General features: G+C 41.7%; 1 protein-coding gene across 1 annotated transcript in view; it reads right to left on the bottom strand.

Moving 5' to 3' along the window:
- Positions 1 to 19,175, bottom strand: part of LOC128697370 (atrial natriuretic peptide receptor 3) — a gene marked incomplete at its 3' end in the record, with an annotated part of 434,029 nt that overhangs the window by 217,076 nt on the left and 197,778 nt on the right. Inside the window, 1 exon segment of the mRNA XM_053788994.2 lies at positions 535 to 1,486. Coding sequence (XP_053644969.2) covers positions 535 to 1,246 — 712 coding nt within the window.

The raw sequence follows: 19,175 nt of genomic DNA, 5'->3' as shown, positions 1-19,175 counted from the left end.
AAAGCTGCAAGCTTTGTGTGTGGCGAGGGATGTCTCTCAATACTCACAAATACTCACGAATACTCACAAATACTCACAAATAGATTTCTGCGCAACTAGCAAGAGATTCTGGCAGGATATTAACAGATTATAGAACCTTCATTCATTTTTTTCAGTATTTTACACCGGCAAGACTCACCTCTGTCTCTATACTGTTTCGTTCTTCTGTGTATATTGCTGTATAATCCTACGGGTTTAGTGCTCCCCCATGATTATAATAATAATAATATGTACTTGAATCACTGGAGTGTTACTTATATCTCTATTCTGCTTTGTTAAAAGCTGTAGGAGGAGGATTAGTCTGAGAGCGAGCAGCGATGGCCATGATTCCCGGATATTTCTATATGTTATCAATAAGGAACACAGTGTAAGATTATACTCTGTGTATTATATTTATTTGTGGCGCCAAACCCGTGTGGGCCATTCAAAGGCGGACAGGCAGAAATCACTTAGCATACTACAGGGGTTGACCAAAAAAAGGTTTGTTGATCTTACCTGCGTATTTATTGAAGTAGAGATCGACTGCAGCCAGTGGACCGTAGGTGGAGGAGGTCCTGGAGTCTCTGTACCTCACAATGATGGTGTAGTTCTCCAGCGGTCCTCGTAGACCTGTCTCTCGCAGGTGCCTCACGGCCAGTTCTACCACCGGCAGCACCTTGACGCGAGAGTACTGATGTGAGGCGTTACATGGCACCAGTACCGCCACATCGATCACCCGATCGTCGCCAGTTCCACTTTCTGGCGCCGTGGTGGGAGGTGGTCCAGCCTCACACTGATCAGTGAGGGATCTCTTACTCACCTTGCTGCTACTTGTGTTAGCCTCACAGCAATGCTCTTTTTGTGTTGACCCTTGTTTTACAGTGTTTCTATGTGTGTTTGCTATTCGTCTGCCATCCGGTGTGTGTGTGCTGTTTGTTATGTGTGTGGTGGAGTTTGTGTAGTGCTTCACAAGGTCCACCACAGTATCCTGCTCTTTGTTTACCTCCAAGATGTTTGGGTTACTGGAGGCTTGTCGTACTCTCGAGTGTCTGTAGATAGCCAGACGGCGATGCGGCTTCAGGTCTATTGCTGGCTCCTTAGACAGTTCATGGATGGTGGCTGCAGATGCTGCTGCTGCTGCCCCTGTTGCAGCAGCAGCTGCATTCATGGCTCCTGCTGTCACCATCATCACCGTCAGTCCCAAGAACCATCCTCGCCAAGCGCCCATCTTCACAGTCACCTCTACACTTCACTATCCGTTACCCTGACGTAACCTACTAAGCGCCAAGTTACAACACACCTACGTAATTCCTTGAGCAAATGGCAAAGTAGAAATCTCTTAGGCTATAATTCCCTCCCTTAATGTTCGTGTTTTTCCAATACACTAACGCTATATGATACAAAAAATTCCAGTATTTTCAGAGCACGTTCACTTTCCATAGCAGTTCCAGAATGTCCACAACACCACCTGGAAAAGAGATAACGTTGTGAGAACTTTATTAATACAACAATAGACGTAAACAATGTATATCTCATAACAAATAAACAGACAAATAGTTATGTACGGACTAATAAGCACTAATAACTTGAATAATTATTATTAAATAATAATAATAATGGAAATTAGTGTTAATAATTATTATTAATCTTATTATTATTATTAATTTTATTATTATTATTATTATTATTATTATTATTATTATTATTATTATATTGATTATACCTAGGGTAATAATATCTAGTTATGGATAACTTGTACCCTAGCTCTTGGACCCAGTACATATATATATATATATATATATATATATATATATATATATATATATATATATATATATATATATATATATATATATATATATATATATGCAAAACAACCATTCTGAAAGAATAGAGAAATTCCAAGGGCTTTCGTTCCTTGATAATGTGAGTAATCACGAAAGCGCTTGGAATTTCTCTATTCTTTCAGAGTGGTTGTTTTGCATATTCTGAAATCACCTGTTTACTGTGATCTTATTGCATATATATATATATATATATATATATATATATATATATATATATATATATATATATATATATATATATATATATATATATATATATATATATATATATATATATGCATCAGGCCCATGTCTGAGCTGGTAGAGTCGAGTTATTGAGTACAGTTGACAGCCACTACAGACTGACAGTCAAGCTTGACGGATAAAACGGTCAAGGAAGATTAAGACGTTGTCAAGTAATCGCGATAAGACGATATAAATACGAACAGATGCAATAAACAGGAAGATGGTAGAGAGAGTGAAATGAAGAAAAGATGTTAAAAATAAATGTTAAGTGATAAATAGTAACACGATAGTGAAAAGGAAAATAAACGAACGCTAAACGAGAAGAGAAGAAACAAATTTAACGTTAGTGGTATTCAGTAACTAGAAGTTGAAGAATTTGACACCTGTGCAACACCTGGATACCTGGGTATAAAGATACCAAAGTGTTGCACACGTGTTTGCGTCATTAAGTAGTAAATACGACGAGGGTACAACAGTGGCTGGGTTGGTAGCGCACTCAGCTCACACATTGTCAGTGGTTCGATCTCCGGTACGGGTGGAAATGCTGGAGAGTGTTTCTTAAAGACACCTGCTGTCACTTACCTAGCAACAAGTAGGTACCTGGGTGTTAGTCGACTGGTGTGGGTCGCATCCTGGGGACAAAATTGACCTAAGTTGCCCTTAATGCTCTGCATAACAAGAGGATTTCTATGTAGTAGTATGTCATTGATGTCAGCTATGGTCTGTATAAGTTGTGTCATTTATACCTTGTATATTTACTTGTAGGAATAATAATGATTATTATTATTATTATTAATTATTATTATTAATTATTATTATTATCATTATTATTATTATTATTAATTATTATTATTATTATTATTATTATTATTATTATTATTATTATTATTAATTATTATTATTACTATTAGTATTATTATTATTATTATTAATTATTATTATTATCATTATTATTATACAGCCAGAAAAAAGGAAAACAAACTACATTTAAAACCAGAAGCAACGAATATGAAGAGGGTACAGCAAAACGAAACGAAAAAATAAGAACAGACCTAAGAAGAAAAAGATAAATGGGCAAGAGAGACGCGGTCACCAAAATGAGGAAACTAAGACAAATGTAATAAACAGTAAGACAAATATGATACTGGATAACGAGACGGGGAGAAGAACGAGGCAACAGATACACCACATAACGAAATATACACAATAAAACCAAAAAAATATTAAGAACTCTCTTGTAAATACAGCAAAGCGCTTTATATATATAAATATATATATATATATATATATATATATATATATATATATATATATATATATATATATATATATATATATTATTTTGCTATGCTTTTAAAAACACTGAGAAAAACAGCAATGTACTATCAGTCAGATTAAAGTTCCTTATGTTAAAATCACTTGTTTCTGTCATCACTGATTTGTGTAATGGTGGTGAAAGTGGCAGCCAGACTGGAGGAGAATGAAATTAGTCTCTGGACTTTCCACTACCCAAATATATCCGGCGTCAGCGGAAGCACGTCTTGTGTCCTCTCACTAGACACCTAATGCAATTTGCCAGGGTGGCGTACTGGTGGTTCACAATGTCGAGAGTTTTGCTGGCTTCCTGGGAGGATTTTGTTATGGGTTCGAGTCTCGGCCAGTCGCTGGCCGCATCTCCCAGTACTGTATACCGTATTTTCCGGCATATAAGGCGCACGAGTATATAAGACGATTTTTAGAACCAGTTGCAACGTAACGTTAGTAAACAACTCAACTGCTAAAGCCTAACCCAAAGACTACTCTTAAACCCTGACCTTGAGCATATAAGGCCCAGGCTGGTTTTCCAAGACTTCTGGGGAGAAATGAGCGCCTTATATGCCGGAAAAAACGGAATACACCGAGAGTTTTCTCTAATTCCAGTTTTAAGTGTAGAAATATTCTTGACTAGAAGTGTTCAAGTTACGTGAAGACTTAATAACACACAGTGTTGGAGATAAAATTTAAACCCAGCTCACCAGAGAGTAATATATATCTTTAGCAAGGAATAAACTCAGCCACTTAGGTAGTCTAGTGATAAATTGAATAAATTAGAAGAGTTTGAAGAAATTATTGTTATTATTGTATTATTATTATAATTATTATTTATTGTTATTATTATTATTATTATTATTATTATTATTATTATTATTATTATTATTATTATTATTATTATTATTATTTATTGTTATTATTATTATTATTATTATTATTATTATTATTATTATTATTTTATTATTATTATTATTATTATTATTATTATTATTATTATTATTATTATTATTATTATTTATTGTTATTATTATTATTATTATTATTATTATTATTATTATTATTATTATTATTTTATTATAACTCTTAGTAGCAGTGTAGTAGTTGTAATAGTAGTAATAATAATAGCAGAGGCAGTAGCAGGAGTAACAGTAGTAGTAGAGGTGGTAGTAGTAGTAGTAGTAGTAGTAGTAGCAGTAGTAGTAGTAACGGTAGTAGTGGTCATGCTAGGCCTGTGGAATGAGAGACAATCAGGTTTGACCCGACGACGAGGAAGGTGACTCCAGTCAGGGGAATGAAGGTGCTGGAGGGCGTCAAGTAGTGAAGAACACCTGCCCGCAACCATGTTGCAGGGGCAGCCCTCAACTCAATCATGTTGCAGGGGCAGCCCTCAACTCAATCATGTTGCAGGGGCAGCCCTCAACTCAATCATGTTGCAGGGGCAGCCCTCAACTCAATCATGTTGCAGGGGCAGCCCTCAACTCAATCATGTTGCAGGGGCAGCCCTCAACTCAATCATGTTGCAGGGGCAGCCCTCAATTCAATCATGTTGCAGGGGCAGCCCTCAACTCAATCATGTTGCAGGGGCAGCCCTCAACTCAATCATGTTGCAGGGGCAGCCCTCAACTCAATCATGTTGCAGGGGCAGCCCTCAACTCAATCATGTTGCAGGGGCAGCCCTCAACTCAATCATGTTGCAGGGGCAGCCCTCAACTCAATCATGTTGCAGGGGCAGCCCTCAACTCAATCATGTTGCAGGGGCAGCCCTCAACTCAATCATGTTGCAGGGGCAGCCCTCAACTCAATCATGTTGCAGGGGCAGCCCTCAACTCAATCATGTTGCAGGGGCAGCCCTCAACTCAATCATGTTGCAGGGGCAGCCCTCAACTCAATCATGCTGCAGGGGCAGCCCTCAACTCAGTCATGTTGCAGGGGCAGCCCTCAACTCAATCATGCTGCAGGGGCAGCCCTCAACTCAGTCATGTTGCAGGGGCAGCCCTCAACTCAATCATGCTGCAGGGGCAGCCCTCAACTCAATCATGTTGCAGGGGCAGCCCTCAACTCAGTCATGTTGCAGGGGCAGCCCTCAACTCAATCATGCTGCAGGGGCAGCCCTCAACTCAATCATGCTGCAGGGGCAGCCCTCAACTCAGTCATGTTGCAGGGGCAGCCCTCAACTCAATCATGTTGCAGGGGCAGCCCTCAACTCAGTCATGTTGCAGGGGCAGCCCTCAACTCAACCATGTTGCAGGGGCAGCCCTCAACTCAATCATGTTGCAGGGGCAGCCCTCAACTCAATCATGTTGCAGGGGCAGCCCTCAACTCAATCATGCTGCAGGGGCAGCCCTCAAATCAATTATGTTGCAGGGGCAGCCCTCAACTCAATCATGTTGCAGGGGCAGCCCTCAACTCAGTCATGTTGCAGGGGCAGCCCTCAACTCAACCATGTTGCAGGGGCAGCCCTCAACTCAATCATGTTGCAGGGGCAGCCCTCAACTCAATCATGTTGCAGGGGCAGCCCTCAACTCAATCATGCTGCAGGGGCAGCCCTCAAATCAATTATGTTGCAGGGGCAGCCCTCAACTCAATCATGTTGCAGGGGCAGCCCTCAACTCAGTCATGTTGCAGGGGCAGCCCTCAACTCAACCATGTTGCAGGGGCAGCCCTCAACTCAATCATGTTGCAGGGGCAGCCCTCAACTCAATCATGTTGCAGGGGCAGCCCTCAACTCAATCATGCTGCAGGGGCAGCCCTCAACTCAATCATGTTGCAGGGGCAGCGCTCAACTCAATCATGCTGCAGGGGCAGCCCTCAACTCAATCATGCTGCAGGGGCAGCCCTCAACTCAATCATGTTGCAGGGGCAGCCCTCAACTCAATCATGTTGCAGGGGCAGCTCTCAACTCAGTCATGTTGCAGGGGCAGCCCTCAACTCAACCATGTTGCAGGGGCAGCCCTCAACTCAATCATGTTGCAGGGGCAGCCCTCAACTCAATCATGTTGCAGGGGCAGCCCTCAACTCAATCATGTTGCAGGGGCAGCCCTCAACTCAATCATGTTGCAGGGGCAGCCCTCAGCTCAATCATGTGGCAGGGGCAGCCATCAACTCAACCATGTTGCAGGGGCAGCCCTCAACTCAAGAATTGTTGCAGGGGCAGCCCTCAACTCAATCATGTTGCAGGGGCAGCCCTCAACTCAACCATGTTGCAGGGGCAGCCCTCAACTCAATCATGTTGCAGGGGCAGCCCTCAATTCAATCATGTTGCAGGGGCAGCCCTCAACTCAATCATGTTGCAGGGGCAGCCCTCAACTCAATCATGTTGCAGGGGCAGCCCTCAACTCAATCATGTTGCAGGGGCAGCCCTCAACTCAATCATGGTGCAGGGGCAGCCCTCAACTCAATCATGTTGCAGGGGCAGCCCTCAACTCAATCATGTTGCAGAGTCAGCCCTCAACTCAATCATGTTGCAGGGGCAGCCCTCAACTCAGTCATGTTGCAGGGGCAGCCCTCAACTCAATCATGTTGCAGGGGCAGCCCTCAACTCAATAATGTTGCAGGGGCAGCCCTCAACTCAATCATGTTGCAGGGGCAGCCCTCAACTCAATCATGCTGCAGGGGCAGCCCTCAACTCAGTCATGTTGCAGGGGCAGCCCTCAACTCAATCATGCTGCAGGGGCAGCCCTCAACTCAGTCATGTTGCAGGGGCAGCCCTCAACTCAATCATGCTGCAGGGGCAGCCCTCAACTCAGTCATGTTGCAGGGGCAGCCCTCAACTCAGTCATGTTGCAGGGGCAGCCCTCAACTCAATCATGCTGCAGGGGCAGCCCTCAACTCAATCATGCTGCAGGGGCAGCCCTCAACTCAGTCATGTTGCAGGGGCAGCCCTCAACTCAATCATGTTGCAGGGGCAGCCCTCAACTCAGTCATGTTGCAGGGGCAGCCCTCAACTCAACCATGTTGCAGGGGCAGCCCTCAACTCAATCATGTTGCAGGGGCAGCCCTCAACTCAATCATGTTGCAGGGGCAGCCCTCAACTCAATCATGCTGCAGGGGCAGCCCTCAAATCAATTATGTTGCAGGGGCAGCCCTCAACTCAATCATGTTGCAGGGGCAGCCCTCAACTCAGTCATGTTGCAGGGGCAGCCCTCAACTCAACCATGTTGCAGGGGCAGCCCTCAACTCAATCATGTTGCAGGGGCAGCCCTCAACTCAATCATGTTGCAGGGGCAGCCCTCAACTCAATCATGCTGCAGGGGCAGCCCTCAAATCAATTATGTTGCAGGGGCAGCCCTCAACTCAATCATGTTGCAGGGGCAGCCCTCAACTCAGTCATGTTGCAGGGGCAGCCCTCAACTCAACCATGTTGCAGGGGCAGCCCTCAACTCAATCATGTTGCAGGGGCAGCCCTCAACTCAATCATGTTGCAGGGGCAGCCCTCAACTCAATCATGCTGCAGGGGCAGCCCTCAACTCAATCATGTTGCAGGGGCAGCCCTCAACTCAATCATGCTGCAGGGGCAGCCCTCAACTCAATCATGCTGCAGGGGCAGCCCTCAACTCAATCATGTTGCAGGGGCAGCCCTCAACTCAATCATGTTGCAGGGGCAGCTCTCAACTCAGTCATGTTGCAGGGGCAGCCCTCAACTCAAACATGTTGCAGGGGCAGCCCTCAACTCAATCATGTTGCAGGGGCAGCCCTCAACTCAATCATGTTGCAGGGGCAGCCCTCAACTCAATCATGTTGCAGGGGCAGCCCTCAACTCAATCATGTTGCAGGGGCAGCCCTCAGCTCAATCATGTTGCAGGGGCAGCCCTCAACTCAACAATGTTGCAGGGGCAGCCCTCAACTCAACCATGTTGCAGGGGCAGCCCTCAACTCAATCATGTTGCAGGGGCAGCCCTCAACTCAACCATGTTGCAGGGGCAGCCCTCAACTCAATCATGTTGCAGGGGCAGCCCTCAACTCAACCATGTTGCAGGGGCAGCCCTCAACTCAATCATGTTGCAGGGGCAGCCCTCAACTCAACCATGTTGCAGGGGCAGCCCTCAACTCAACCATCGTCTCCCACAACGTTGCAAGTTAAGTGGCGAGGTAAGGAAATATCAAATTGGACGTAATGGAATGTAAAAGCCAGAGGCAGGGATGAGAGAGAGACAATACTATCTGACGAAGTGACAGCCACACACGTACAAAGACACGACATCACTGCTCTCTTGACAGCCTAGGCTGCCTAGAATAGCTAGGGGAAAGCCCACGATAGAGAAAGTATTTATAGGGAACAGGACAAGTGTTTCCTAGACGCCGAACTTGAAACTTAAGTGTGTAAATTACTGGTTGAAGGTAAATTGCTAGCGTTGACACATTGTCCCACGCTAACACATACACAAGTGTTGACACACTGTCCCACGCTAACACATACACAAGTGTTGACACACTGTCCCACGCTAACACATACACAAGTTTTGACACACTGTCCCACGCTAACACATACACAAGTGTTGACACACTGTCCCACACTAACACATACACAAGTGTTGACACACTGTCCCACGCTAACACATACACAAGTGTTGACACACTGTCCCACGCTAACACATACACAAGTGTTGACACACTGTCCCACGCTAACACATACACAAGTGTTGACACACTGTCCCACGCTAACACATACACAAGTGTTGACACACTGTCCCACGCTAACACATACACAAGTGTTGACACACTGTCCCACGCTAACACATACACAAGTGTTGACACACTGTCCCACGCTAACACATACACAAGTGTTGACACACTGTCCCACGCTAACACATACACAAGTGTTGACACACTGTCCCACGCTAACACATACACAAGTGTTGACACACTGTCCCACGCTAACACATACACAAGTGTTGACTTTTACTGTTATATACACAAAAGATCCAAAGAGGAAGCTTAAGATGACTCCATTCTTACGATAAATGGGGTAATAAACAGGAAGATAGAAGAAGGTGTATTAAATATGAGGATAACGAAGGAAGATGTGGGAGAGAGTTATACGTATATATATATATATATATATATATATATATATATATATATATATATATATATATATATATATATATATATATATATATATATATATATATATATATATATATATATATATATATATATATATATATAAGTGGTTCTCTGAGGCGAGAATAGTGAGACACATTGCAATAAGGCTTCCAGGAAATCCATCCAGATCTACCGTAGATTTGTATCGAGATATAAGGGTCTCTTGCGAGGAAGACTGCATTGCCAGATGAGGCTCAGGTTGTACTTACCTAGTTGTACTCACTTAGTTGAGGTTGCGGGGGTCGAGTCCGAGCTCCTGGCTCGCCTCTTCACTGATCGCTACTAGGTCACTCTCCCTGAGCCGTGAGCTTTATCATACCTCTGCTTAAAGCTATGTATGGATCCTGCCTCCACTACATCGCTTCCCAAACTATTCCACTTACTGACTACTCTGTGGCTGAAGAAATACTTCCTAACATCCCTGTGATTTATCTGTGTCTTCAGCTTCCAACTGTGTCCCCTTGTTACTGTGTCCAATCTCTGGAACATCCTGTCTTTGTCCACCTTGTCAATTCCTCTTAGTATTTTGTATGTCGTTATCATGTCCCCCCTATCTCTCCTGTCCTCCAGTGTCGTCAGGTTGATTTCCCTTAACCTCTCCTCGTAGGACATACCTCTTAGCTCTGGGACTAGTCTTGTTGCAAACCTTTGCACTTTCTCTAGTTTCTTTACGTGCTTGGCTAGGTGTGGGTTCCAAACTGGTGCCGCATACTCCAATATGGGCCTAACGTACACGGTGTACAGGGTCCTGAATGATTCCTTATTAAGATGTCGGAATACTGTTCTGAGGTTTGCTAGACGCCCATATGCTGCAGCAGTTATTTGGTTGATGTGCGCTTCAGGAGATGTGCCTGGTGTTATACTCACCCCAAGATCTTTTTCCTTGAGTGAGGTTTGTAGTCTCTGGCTCCCTAGGCTGTACTCCGTCTGCGGTCTTCTTTGCCCTTCCCCAAACTTCATGACTTTGCACTTGGTGGGATTGAACTCCAGGAGCCAATTGCTGGACCAGGTCTGGAGCCTGTCCAGATCCCTTTGTAGTTCTGCCTGGTCTTCGATCGAATGAATTCTTCTCATCAACTTCACGTCATCTGCAAACAGGGACACTTCGGAGTCTATTCCTTCCGTCATGTCGTTCACAAATACCAGAAACAGCACTGGTCCTAGGTCTGACCCCTGTGGGACCCCGCTGGTCACAGGTGTGTGTGTGTGTGTGTGTGTGTGTGTGTGTGTGTGTGTGTGTGCGTGTAACTGCAGAAACGCAAGATTACACGAACTAAAAAAAATGTGTGGGTGTTTTTTTTGGAAGGAGAGATAAAGTAGAATAACCCTCCTGGGCCTAGCAATATCCCTGAATAATAATAATAATAATAATAATAATAATAATAATAATAATAATAATAATAATAATAATAATAATAATAATAATAATAATAATAACAATAATAATATTAGTAGTAACTGTACTGATATATGACCATTAACAATCAATTAACACCCAGGTACCTGTCTACTGCAAGGTGAATTAAAATAACACACATAACGATCACCTAAATCAGGTACTCTTTCACTAGTAACAGTTAACGCGGTGCTAAACATTGAGTCGTAATACGAATTAGTTGAAACAGTAAACATTCTGTGGTGAAGGAAGCTGTGGTGAGCTTTACCGCCTGTTTGTTCACGACTGGTGAGTGAGTTTAATCTCTCTCATGTTAAGGAGACGATGTTAAGTGAGTTGAGGAGACGATATTGAGTTAGTTGAGGACACTTGAAGATTGTAACATTCATCAGAGCATCCTACAATAGCTGGAACCTGGTAGCAGGTACCAGAGTCCATCCCAGAGCATCCTACAACATCTGGCTCCAGGTAGCAGGTACCAGTGTCCATCCCGGAGCATCCTACAACAGCTGACACCAGGTAGCAGGTACCAGAGTCCGTCCCAGAGCATCCTACAACAGCTGGCACCAGGTAGCTGGTACCAGAGTCTTCTCAGAGCATCCTACAACAGCTGGCACCAGGTAGCAGGTAGCAGAGTCCATGTCAGAGCATACTATAACAGCTGGCACCAGGTAGCAGGTACCAGAGTCCATCCCAGAGCATCCTACAACAGCTGGCACCAGGCAGCAGGTACCAGAGTCCATCCCAGAGCATCCTACAACAACTAGTACCAGGTAGCAGGTACCAGAGTCCATCCCAGAGCATCCTACAACAACTAGTACCAGGTAGCAGGTACCAGAGTCCATCCCAGAGCATCCTACAACAACTGGCACCAGGTAGCAGGTACCAGTGTCCATCCCAGAGCATCCTACAACAACTGGCACTAGGTAGCAGGTACCAGTGTCCATCGCAGAGCATCCTACAACATTGATCACTAAGCTGCTCTGTTATCTCGCTACAGCCTCCCACTTCCGTCCCATTGCGCTCTGTGTGTCTTCCTCTTCAGCCGTGAAATTAAACTGGTCCCTGCTAACTCAAAATGCATTAAAATTCTTTTCAGCAAAAGAGGTTTTTGTGTGACTTTCTAATAAATAAACAGAATTAGTCGTTATATATTAGACTGGTGCAAACATTTAGGTGCTAGAGATGGCCATTAATAAGTGTTATTATAGCCAGTGTACATACACTCAGTGTATATATACTTAGAGGTATATATATATATATATATATATATATATATATATATATATATATATATATATATATATATATATATATATATATATATATATATATATATATATATATATATATATATCCTCAGGTGTGTATTCACGCGAAATGCTGCGTGATGTGGTCTATTGTACGGCGGTGAGAGTTTAACTAGCTTCCTGGAGAGCTGTCTAAAATCTTTTGGGTCGAGCCTCGGTCACTCACTGTGTTGTTCCTTGTTTTAAAACCCTTTGTTTCATGGCTTTTTTGATATGTGCACTGCTGGTGAGGCTGGTATCCAGACGGCAGGAAAAAGAAATTGCTCTCTGACCTTACCACTTCCCGAATGCAGGGGGCATCAGGGGAAGAATTTCTAATGCTATCACCAGGCAGTTAACGTTATCTGCCATGGTGGTGCAGTGGTCCAGAGTGCCAAGAGTTTATCAAGCTTTCTGGGAGACTTCCTGGGAGGTTGCCCAGGCATCTCTGGTTTCCACAACAGCAGTAGACCACAGGTTAGGTTAGGTTAGGTAAGATTTGTCAGGAAACAGGACAAGTGTTTCCTGACGCGAGCCTTTGTCATATGATGACCCGCAGCTGGAACTTTAGGTCATCTGACTGAGACCTTCCACTGACTTACCAGTCAACCCCTTTAAAAATTAAGGTTATAGTTATAGCCCCTCCTCCCCCCATTGTTAAGAAACTTGACACCTTAATTCACACCGCCATCACGAATCCACGAAATGATAAGCAGATCACGACTCACGAAATCGTGATAATACGTTTACAAATAAACTACTGCTGGTGATTCATCCGTAAAAACCTACATTTGTGGTCACAGTGGTGGCCCATGCTAACCTCCCTATGGTGTATAAAGATACCTAGTTGGATGAATCCTACAGTATCCAGCTGTCCCAGTCGTTAACGCACTGGCCTGGAGATTTAAAACTCACTAGCCATAGGTTCAAACACCACCCGTACCATAGTTTGTTTGGCTAACGAGTAAAACCCATCCTTCTGGGAACTCCCACCCCAATCCAGGGGTTGGAAAGTAGTGGCACTGTTGCATTCTACTCCCGTTAATGACAGGCACTGGCACCTCCCTTAAAGGAAAGTATGATCAGATTACATGTTTTTACCCCCGTCTTGAAGACGGAGGCTTCGCCCTCTGTCACGCACTGTCAATCTGTCTTGACCAAGTTTCGTAACTTCTTGGCATGGCCAGCCTCGACCCTCTGTCCTCGACCCTCTGTCCTCGAGCCTCTGTCCTCGACCCTCTGTCCTCGAGCCTCGGTCCTCGACCCTGTGTCCTCGAGCCTCGGTTCTCGAGCCTAGATCCTCGAATCTCGGACCTGAAGCCTCGGTCCTCGAGCCTAGGTTTGACTCCCTGAATACGTAACCCAAAAATTAACAATTTTTCTTCTTAGTCTAAAAGATTGCAAACAGAGTAGCAATTTTATCCCTCAGAGGTGTGTGCATATATATATATATATATATATATATATATATATATATATATATATATATATATATATATATATATATATATATATATATATATATATATATATATATATATATATATATATATATATATATATATATATATATATATATATATATATATATATATATATATATATATATATATATATATATATATATATATGCACAACACCAGTCAAAAATGCTTGGAACCATTTAAAAGGGATTAAAATAAACTTTTAATGTATATATAAGGCGATAAATACCACTCCATGTATATATACATCCCTCCGTGTATATATACATCCCTCCGTGTATATATACATCCCTCCGTGTATATATACATCCCTCCATGTATATATACATCCCTCCGTGTATATATACATCCCTCCGTGTATTTATACATCCCTCCGTGTATATATACATCCCTCCGTGTATATATACATCCCTCCGTGTATATATACATCCCTCCGTGTATATATACATCCCTCCGTGTATATATACATCCCTCCGTGTATATATACATCCCTCCGTGTATATATACATCCCTCCGTGTATTTATACATCCCTCCGTGTATATATACATTCCTCCGTGTATATATACATCCCTCCGTGTATATATACATCCCTCCGTGTATATATACATTCCTCCGTGTATATATACATCCCTCCGTGTATATATACATCCCTCCGTGTATATATACATCCCTCCGTGTATTTATACATCCCTCCGTGTATATATACATCCCTCCGTGTATATATACATTCCTCCGTGTATATATACATCCCTCCGTGTATATATACATCCCTCCGTGTATATATACATCCCTCCGTGTATATATACATTCCTCCGTGTATATATACACTGCTGCTGTACTGCTTACACAAGTGATTGGTTGTCTTATTGGGTTTGAAGCTTATCAACTACACGAAGCATTGCAGTGGAGATGTGATTCATTTTCTCTCTCTCTCTCTCTCTCTCTCTCTCTCTCTCTCTCTCTCTCTCTCTCTCTCTCTCTCTCACTCTCTCTCTCTCTCTCTCTCTCTCTCTCTCTCTCACTTTCACACTAATTATTAGCAGATTAACTTTTTAATTATAAAAAAATAATAACTGTCCTTTCAGTGATTTTTCTGCTAAAATTATGCATCAGATTATCATAGTAAATTGTGTACATTGTAGACCATTTACAATGACTCAGTGCAACGTTTACAATGACTCAGTGCAACGTTTACAATGACTCAGCACAACGTTTACAATGACTCAGTGCAACGTTTACAATGACTCAGTGCAACGTTTACAATGACTCAGCACAACGTTTACAATGACTCAGTGCAACGTTTACAATGACTCAGTGCAACGTTTACAATGACTCAGCACAACGTTTACAATGACTCAGTGCAACGTCTACAATGACTCAGTGCAACGTTTACAATGACTCAGTGCAACGTTTACAATGACTCAGTGCAACGTTTACAATGACTCAGCACAACGTTTACAATGACTCAGTGCAACGTTTACAATGACTCAGTGCAACGTTTACAATGACTCAGCACAACGTTTACAATGACTCAGTGCAACGTCTACAATGACTCAGTGCAACGTTTACAATGACTCAGTGCAACGTTTACAATGACTCAGTGCAACGTTTACAATGACTCAGCACAACGTTTACAATGACTCAGTGCAACGTTTACAATGACTCAGTGCAACGTTTACAATGACTCAGTGCAACGTTTACAATGACTCAGTGCAACGTTTACAATGACTTAGTGCAACGTTTACAATGACTCAGTGCAACGTTTACAATGACTCAGCACAACGTTTACAATGACTCAGTGCAACGTTTACAATGACTCAGTGCAACGTTTACAATGACTCAGTGCAACGTTTACAATGACTCAGTGCAACGTTTACAATGACTCAGTGCAACGTTTACAATGACTCAGTGCAACGTTTACAATGACTCAGTGCAACGTTTACAATGACTCAGCACAACGTTTACAATGACTCAGTGCAACGTTTACAATGACTCAGTGCAACGTTTACAATGACTCAGTGCAACGTTTACAATGACTCAGTGCAACGTTTACAATGACTCAGCACAACGTTTACAATGACTCAGTGCAACGTTTACAATGACTCAGCACAACGTTTACAATGACTCAGTGCAACGTTTACAATGACTCAGTGCAACGTTTACAATGACTCAGTGCAACGTTTACAATGACTTAGTGCAACGTTTACAATGACTCAGTGCAACGTTTACAATGACTCAGCACAACGTTTACAATGACTCAGCACAACGTTTACAATGACTCAGCACAACGTTTACAATGACTCAGCACAACGTTTACAATGACTCAGCACAACATTTACAATGACTCAGCACCACGTTTACAATGACTCAGTACAACGTTTACAATGACTCAGTACAACGTTTACAATGACTCAGCACCACGTTTACAATGACTCAGCACAACGTTTACAATGACTCAGCACAACGTTTACAATGACTCAGCACCACGTTTACAATGACTCAGCATAACGTTTACAATGACTCAGCACCACGTTTACAATGACTCAGCACCACGTTTACAATGACTCAGCACAACGTTTACAATGACTCAGCACCACGTTTACAATGACTCAGCACCACATTTACAATGACTCAGCACCACATTTACAATGACTCAGCACCACATTTACAATGACTCAGCACCACATTTACAATGACTCAGCACCACATTTACAATGATTCAGCACCACATTTACAATGATTCAGCACCACATTTACAATGACTCAGCACCACATTTACAATGACTCAGCACCACATTTACAATGACTCAGCACCACATTTACAATGATTCAGCACCACATTTACAATGATTCAGCACCACATTTACAATGACTCAGCACCACATTTACAATGACTCAGCACCACATTTACAATGACTCAGCACCACATTTACAATGACTCAGCACCACATTTACAATGACTCAGCACCACATTTACAATGATACAGCACCACATTTACAATGATTCAGCACCACATTTACAATGACTCAGCACCACATTTACAATGACTCAGCACCACATTTACAATGACTCAGCACCACATTTACAATGATTCAGCACCACGTTTACAATGACTCAGCACCACATTTACAATGACTCAGCACCACATTTACAATGACTCAGCACCACATTTACAATAACTCAGCACCACATTTACAATGACTCAGCACCACATTTACAATAACTCAGCACCACATTTACAATGACTCAGCACCACATTTACAATGATTCAGCACCACATTTACAATGATTCAGCACCACGTTTACAATGACTCAGCACCACATTTACAATGACTCAGCACCACATTTACAATGATTCAGCACCACGTTTACAATGATTCAGCACCTCGTTTACAATGATTCAGTACCACATTTACAATGATTCAGCACCACATTTACAATGACTCAGCACCACATTTACAATGATTCAGCACCACATTTACAATGATTCAGCACCACATTTACAATGATTCAGCACCACATTTACAATGACTCAGCACCACATTTACAATGATTCAGCACCACATTTACAATGATTCAGCACCACATTTACAATGATTCAGCACCACATTTACAATGATTCAGCACCTTCACGTCGACACAAATACTTCCATTTAAAAGTAACTAATATCTTGGACAAATGTACACAGCATCAACATCCAGTGTTTATATCTGGTTGAGTTAATGCATATATTAGACTGAGGTAATATATATACACACATATATATATATATATATATATATATATATATATATATATATATATATATATATATATATATATATATATATATATATATATATATATATATATATGTTGTTACGTGTGTATCACCGATTATAAGGTGAAAATCTCATCCAGCTCCTCAGAGCTGGGGCGTGTGCCCAAAATACAGCAGGCATTACCCCTTTGAACAGCCGCACTGAGCCGCTGGAACAGAAAACTAGCTGCCCTGGGATCCCTAGTTACCCTGATGAGTCTTTTTCCCAGCTCCTTAAGGAATTTAGATGCACTCTTTCCCCATGAGCCAAGGGTCTCTGAGCCTATGGGAACGAACATATAATGATGGGCAAGTTCTCCATATTTTCTAGACTTTTGGGACTCCCTGAAGCTGGCAGCTGCCCCTCCTTCCTCCCTGGTGTATTGGAGATAGGTATCAGCCAAGGTAGATGCACATGTATAGTCCCACACCACCTGCTTCCCATCTGTCCAGGCTTGAAGGGTGATACCATCTGGACGCTTCTGGCTGCCATCAGATCTGCATAGTTGGGGTGGCTCCCTTACTGCTGGGCATCCAGCTGTTGTGAGGCTCCTCTTGATAATGTTATTAACCTCCTCATGTCTTGCAATCTTTCCCTCGGATTTACGGCACACAAGACCATGGTACCCGAATCGGTCTGCTGCTTCACTGCCACAAATACACCTGTGTTCGGCGAGAATAGGGGCGGCAAGTCGAAGGGCAACACCGATGCGGATGGTCTGTGGGTCGAGACGTGTGCCAAGGCTGGAGTTGGGAACAGCCAACAGAAAGTCCCCAGCATGAGGGGCTCTCACTGCCAGGAGGCGAGCTCTATCCTTCCCTGACACACTCTGAAGCATTGTTGAGGCAATATTTTCCACTATTGGACCATCCCAGTGCGATTGTTTGTAGTTGTTGGGGGGAGCAGGTCTGGTTTCTGAGCCCGTTAGATTATCCCAGATCATTGCTCCGTCAATGAATTTTTGGTCCTGGACTCCAATCTTGTCCCTAAGATGTTCAGAGACGTATAGGGACGTATATATATATATATATATATATATATATATATATATATATATATATATATATATATATATATATATATATATATATATATATATATATATATATATATATATTTATATATATATATATATATATATATATATATATATATATATATATATATATATATATATATATATGTATATATATATATATATATATATATATATATATATATATATATATATATATATATATATATATATATATATATGTATTATATATATATATATATATATATATATATATATATATATATATATATATATATATATATATACATATATATATATATATATATATATATATATATATATATATATATATATATATATACATATATATATATATATATATATATATATATATATATATATATATATATATATATATATATATATATATATATATATATATATAAGTTTACTGAGTATGCCAGGAAAAGTAGTTTGGAGGGATATGTTATGTATCTGTGTACGTATATGCTTCTAAACTGTTGTATTCTGAGCACCTCTGCAAATGCAGTGATAATGTGTGAGTGTGGTGAAAGTGTTGAATGATGATGAAAGTATTTTCTTTTTTGGTATTTTCTTTCTTTTTTGGGTCACCCTGTCTCGGTGGGAGACGGCCGACTTGTTGAAAAAAAAATGTATA

Source organism: Cherax quadricarinatus, chromosome 31, assembly GCF_038502225.1.
Source record: "Cherax quadricarinatus isolate ZL_2023a chromosome 31, ASM3850222v1, whole genome shotgun sequence".
In the NCBI taxonomy this organism is placed as follows: domain Eukaryota; kingdom Metazoa; phylum Arthropoda; class Malacostraca; order Decapoda; family Parastacidae; genus Cherax; species Cherax quadricarinatus.
This window is presented reverse-complemented; position numbering and strand designations above follow the sequence as displayed.